At 35.5% G+C, this 6406-nt stretch overlaps 1 protein-coding gene across 1 annotated transcript in view; it reads right to left on the reverse strand.

Moving 5' to 3' along the window:
• Window positions 1–1669, reverse strand: part of LOC111692171 — an 8133-nt gene extending 6464 nt beyond the window's left edge. Inside the window, exons 1-3 of the mRNA XM_023455980.1 lie at window positions 1508–1669; window positions 205–349; window positions 17–160 (exon numbers count right to left, since the gene is read on the reverse strand). Coding sequence (XP_023311748.1) covers window positions 17–160; window positions 205–349; window positions 1508–1669 — 451 coding nt within the window. The remainder of the gene's footprint in view (window positions 1–16; window positions 161–204; window positions 350–1507) is intronic.
• Window positions 1670–6406: the final 4737 nt, after the last annotated feature.

The following is a 6406-nucleotide window of genomic DNA, read 5'->3' on the forward strand; positions in this document are numbered from 1 at the left end:
GTCTGTTGAGGTGTACGGAGGTGTGGTGCTCGCGAGGGTTTGGTGGTGAGCTGGTGGTCGACTTTCTTCCTCACGTTAGCGTGACAGGTACCGCTTTCATGCGGGAGAGTACAGCCCTTGGCGTCTGTAATACCAGTCCTAATAAGATAAGGGTCGTCGCCTTCAAGGGGCATGTATAGATAACGCTTTCGTTTGTGCGCATACGTGCGAACATATTTTTGTGGAATTGAGTTGCCGGGGCTTCCAACTTGCTGTTGTTGAGGCCCCATATGGCTATCAAAGAACCGCCCCCACCACCGCGCTCTGTGGCGTTTCCTTGGTTCAGTTGGTAAGTTTTTACGAAAATTACCTCAAACCGTAATTATTATGAAAATCTGTACTTTACTAAATATTAAATATATAGAAAAAATTACGTCAAAAATAATATAGAAATTTTTATGAAAAAATATAGAAATATGAAAGTCAGTATTTTACGTAGAAATTAGATCAAACTGTACTTTACTAAAAACGGAGAAATTACGAAAAATTAAATATGATGAAAAAATACGTCTTACTGTACTTATAAAACGGAGAAATTATATACGGAAAATAAAGAAATTATTTCGAGTATTACGTCCAACTAAAAAATTGCGTATAAATTACGTCTTACTGTACTTTACTAAAAATTTATGAAAAATTTAGCGTTACTGCCACTTTATAGAAAAATTACGAAAATTACCTCAAACCGTACTTACTAATGAAAAATTAAATATTACATCAAACTAGACAGAAAAATTATGAAAAATTAAATATGAAAAATTTAGCTTTAACTGTACTTTACTAAAAAATTTATGAAAAATTTAGCGTTACTGCCACTTTATAGAAAAATTACGAAAATTACCTCAAACCGTACTTACTAAAGACAGACAAATTATGAAAATAATAAATATGTAAAAATTAATGAAAAAATACATCCTGCTGTACTTACTAAAAACGGAGAAATTATATATGGAAAATAAAGAAATTAGTTTGTGTATTAATTACGTCTAACTAAAAATTATGAAAAATTACGTCTTACTGTACTTTACTAAAAATTTATGAAAAATTAAATATAGAAAATTACTAAAAATTTTGAATATTTTTTTAATGGTAAAGAGTCATTGAAAAGCCGCTTATCATCACAGCGGATCTGTTTAGTTTGAAACACAGCCGTCGAGATGTTTGAATGGCGTTGGGAGTACGGCGCGTATTTCCTATCACAAGACAGCCGTTTTTTCGTTTCGATAGCCCGAAGGCCTCTCGCGTTCACGAACGGATTTAAGTATTTTCGCGTTTGGCTGAACCCCCTTTTTTCGTTGGCAAGGAAAAATCCAATGATTACCCTTAGGTAATCGTTTAAGATAGATCCCTACACGACGCGATACAGATCTAAGCCAGTATAGAAGACTGTGTATTAAATCTGTATTTACGACGCGATCTGAAAAAAAATGCAGAAACTGGAAGCAACGACATGCAAGTAATAACTTACCCGTCGGATCTCCGCGTCTCTGTTGTTCTCTGATTTGCTTTTGGCCCTTAAAATGATCTTCTTGTATTCGCACCTTTCCATGCCGCTCTCAATTTTACGTATATTTCCATGTAGGACCATTCCTCTGCCTATAAAAATTAATACTTTAGATTCGATCGCCATCTTGTTAATGACTGTTAGTAGTTTCGTCGAAGGTAACAGCTTAATTGTTTTTTTGGCTGATAAAAGCTTTTTCATCACGTTTTGAATTTATGATTAGTGTCTTTTTCTGTTGAATTAATATGATTTTGATTGATTTTTTACGATAAGTTATAGGTTTTTGATTGATTTTTTACGATCAGTTATAGGTTTTTGGTTTTTACCTCGTTTTTAAAATTTTTAAATTCTAAGTTTCTAGAATTATTTTACGGGGCATTTTAAATGATTTTATGATTTATTTTCANTATCGGTGTCGGTGTCGGTGTTGCTGTTGCTGTTGCTGTTGCTGTTCCTGTTCCTGTTACTGTTACTGTTACTGTTACTTTTACTATTACTATTACTATTACTATTACTATAAGGATAACCGTCACGTAATTAAGGATAAAAGGATAACAGTCACGTAAAATAAGGATAACCGTCACGTAATTAAGGATAATAAAAGGATATAATCTACACATGCATGCATGGTCATTTCTCGTCTGCTATTCAAAGAGTAAACATGTATACGTGTAACATCTGCTCCAAGTGTTTTGCATATAAAATCGGACTTAGCCGCCACGCAAACAAGCATAAAACCGCCGCCTCTTTTCCCTGTGACACATGTGGAAAGAAATTTACAAGACAGGATAACTTAATCTCACACAGGAAAAACAAACACGACAACAGGGAACTAACCGCAGACGACGACACAAACAGTAATGACGAGAACAATAGAAAATATATATACAGACCTCTCCAATCACCAAATGATGATGGTGAACAATTAGATTGCGACGAAGACGATCCCGACGAACTTGTAAATGATTTACTCTATTATATCGAAGAGTGCCGTTTAACTAAAGAACATTGGCTCTGTAGTGGCATTATCAACAAGCTACATAATATGGGAATAATTCAGTAACTTACCTCTTCAGAGAGTCGTGCACCTGGTGTAGCGGCGTCTAGAGCTGCGCACGCGCCTGCGCAATCTTCAGACATCGGCTGGAATGGTCCTCAGCGGCTTCGGGGCTAAGAAAAAAAATAAATATAGTCATCACTCAGCGCCTGTAATCATTCTTCATCTAACGTTCAAAGTGTTCGGACGTGCTCAAAAATGCCAAGTCTAAGAGATGTTTGCTTTGAGCAAATCCAAGATCAATACTGGTACGGTTTATATGGAGATTTTAAGATTATTGTGGACAAGGGCACCGGTTACTTTAACGCTACAAAGCTATGCCAGGATGGTGGAAAAGAGTTTAAATATTGGCTACGTAATAAAAGATCGAAAGAACTTATGCGGTATTATGTATCAGAAAGCGCTCGGGGAGAAAAGTATCCGAGCTCATACTATATACATGGAAATCAATATGACATTATTTCTGGAACCTACTTACCCAAAGAGTTGTTCCTGGATATTGCTTGCTGGGTATCTCCAGAATTCTACATGAAATGCAGTAAAATAATTGAAGAATATTTTGTAAACGAATTCAAGGTCAAGTACCAACACGAAAATGAAGCCCTGATGGTCAAGTTGCAAGATTTGGGGACACGGAACGAGAAGCTAGAAAATTACGTTGAAGATATAAGTTCAAAGGTCGTTAACCCGAACAAACGACACATGTTTGCTATAATACAGAAAAATCAATCAACCGAGTATCCGCACTATATCATTAGAACACAGAGAAGGCGTTTCCCGCAATCCTTGAAGAGGCTACAGAAGAAGCACCCGAAAGCGCGCGTTGTGGCAGATTTAGAGTATAACCCCAACAGTATAAGCCTTTTTAATCGCATCAAGGACGAAATACCGTATATTACATGTAAATACAATGATTTTAAACTAGTAAATACACCGATTGAAATGTTTGTAAATGACGTTAATAAAATGCTAGAAATAGATTAAAATACGAGCGCAATTTAATTTCTTACCCCCTTCTACATAATAAGAATACCTTGAGCAAGCGTCTCATTCTTGTCTTGTTCTTGGTAGTGACAAATCGTAAAAATGAAAACAGCGTTCTACTTTAAAGCAAAAGCCTTGAGAGAGATAAGGAAGCTAAATATTCGCGACGATGTATTAATTAATCAATGGTACTTGGATAAACAGCTTTCGTGTTATATACGTTATGAACCCGTATCGTTTGCCTTGCTGTCTAAAATGGACTTTGACCCCTTCAACAAGCATTCAAATCCAAAGACGTTCAACTACATCTGGAAGCACATCGTAGAAAAGGACATGCTGCAGTCCATGTGAAAGAACGTGAACAGTTTACGGCGTTTTGCAGTAATGAAAGCTCAGAGAATTTATTTAAAAAATGCAATTGTAAAAATTACGGTGAAATGTATTGTAATGTTATGTACAGATATCCTTAATAAAAACTTGTAAACATATGACTGAGTATTATTTTTAACCCTTGCAATAATTAACTTGAAAGACGTGGTTGATTGAGAAATGTTTTTTCAACTCTCTACTACTAGTATCTCAAACACACACACACAATTACGAGGAAAATTAAAAGCACCGATAAAAATTAATTTTTTATTTAAATTAGAATACAAGTTAGTAAATATATATAGAAAAACAGGTTAAAGCTTAGGTCTCTTCCATCCGTAGGGCACCGAGTTGTGGTCGTCAAGGAACCGTCTCTTGCAGGAGAGAGGTTTATATAGCTTGGTTTGCTGTACTGTAACCACCTCGTGCTCCTTTGTTCTCAGGATGTTTCTTGAGGCTACGCATACCGGAGCGGTGGAAGTATCCAACACCATATCTTTTATGGTATCGAAATTTACCAGTCGTGAGGTTGAGTAGTTAAGGGATATATCCTTAACTTTACACACGACCTTCTCTTCGTTATCTCTGGTGGAGAAGACCTTGTATGCGTAGTTTTTCGGGGCCGCCGCTTAGTATCGGCGAGATATAATTTTGAGCCTGAAAAGAAGTCACGTGATTAAGATGTGTTTGATTAAAAAATAGGGCGTATATTCTCGCAAAAAGTATAAGACAAAAATGAAAAAAATTTTGAAAGTGAGTAAAAACGAAAAGATAGTGAGTGCTTTCTACCTATTAGGGACATTATTGATCGCGAACAAATGAAAAAAATCGATGAAACCCACTATCTTATTACAAGACGTTTAATTTGATATGCGACACGCCATATTTTAAAAACTCACCTTTATTGAAGCCGTTTCAATACCTTTTTTAAAAAATCAAATATGATAACAGCGCGTGTAGATAAGACTCAAGACAGCGTACTGAATGGAAATACCAGATATACCGCTGCATCCGACTTTTATACTCCGCTGATAACCTCGATCTCGAACCTGTCCCTAACGATCGATATCTAAAAGGCCTCTTAAAGTTTACGATTTGTGCGTCTTTGCCATTAGAATCAGTGTTAATTTACGATATTTGGCAAAGTGTAGCGTTTTCCCCATTAAAACGTAAGTTGTGGCACACTTGATAATTACGCCCACGCGCGAGCTCGTCAAACAACGGCTAACCGATAACAAAAAAGGCCCCCTGATATCCACGATTTGTGCTCTCCGGCCATAAGAATCAATGCTAATTTTAAGATTCCGCCTAGTCTGATACGTTTCCCCATTTGGTTGTGTCTAAATCGAAGCACATACGAGTTGATAGCACACGTAAGATGTAGAAAACACGTGATATGCGTGGTGGTAACGGTGCGCATCTTAAGCTTTAAATCGTTCTTTCTTCGCTGGTCTGTTGAGGTGTACGGAGGTGTGGTGCTCGCGAGGGTTTGGTGGTGAGCTGGTGGTCGACTTTCTTCCTCACGTTAGCGTGACAGGTACCGCTTTCATGCGGGAGAGTACAGCCCTTGGCGTCTGTAATACCAGTCCTAATAAGATAAGGGTCGTCGCCTTCAAGGGGCATGTATAGATAACGCTTTCGTTTGTGCGCATGCGTGCGAACATATTTTTGTGGAATTGAGTTGCCGGGGCTTCCAACTTGCTGTTGTTGTTGAGGCCCCATATGGCTATCAAAGAACCGCCCCCACCCTATAACCCCCGCGCTCTGTGACGTTTCCTTGGTTCAGTTGGTAAGTTTTTACGAAAATTACCTCAAACCGTAATTATTTTATTATGAAAATCTGTACTTTACTAAATACTAAATATATAGAAAAAATTACGTCAAAAATAATATAGAAATTTTTATGAAAAAATATAGAAAAATGAAAGACAGAAAAATTATTTTACGTAGAAATTAGATCAAAACTGTACTTTACTAAAAACGGAAAAATTACGAAAAATTAAATATGTAAAAATTAATAAAAAATACGTCTTACTGTACTTATAAAACGGAGAAATTATATATGGAAAATAAAGAAATTATTTTGTGTATTAATTACGTCTAACTAAAAATTATGAAAAATTGCGTATAAATTACGTCTTACTGTACTTTACTAAAAATTTATGAAAAATTAAATATGTAAAAATTAATAAAAAATACGTCTTACTGTACTTATAAAACGGAGAAATTATATATGGAAAATAAAGAAATTATTTTGTGTATTAATTACGTCTAACTAAAAATTATGAAAAATTGCGTATAAATTACGTCTTACTGTACTTTACTAAAAATTTATGAAAAATTAAATATGTAAAAATTAATAAAAAATACGTCTTACTGTACTTATAAAACGGAGAAATTATATATGGAAAATAAAGAAATTATTTTGTGTATTAATTACGTCTAACTAAAAA

This window comes from Anoplophora glabripennis, unplaced genomic scaffold, assembly GCF_000390285.2.
Source record: "Anoplophora glabripennis isolate ALB-LARVAE unplaced genomic scaffold, Agla_2.0 scaffold1059, whole genome shotgun sequence".
Classification (NCBI taxonomy): domain Eukaryota; kingdom Metazoa; phylum Arthropoda; class Insecta; order Coleoptera; family Cerambycidae; genus Anoplophora; species Anoplophora glabripennis.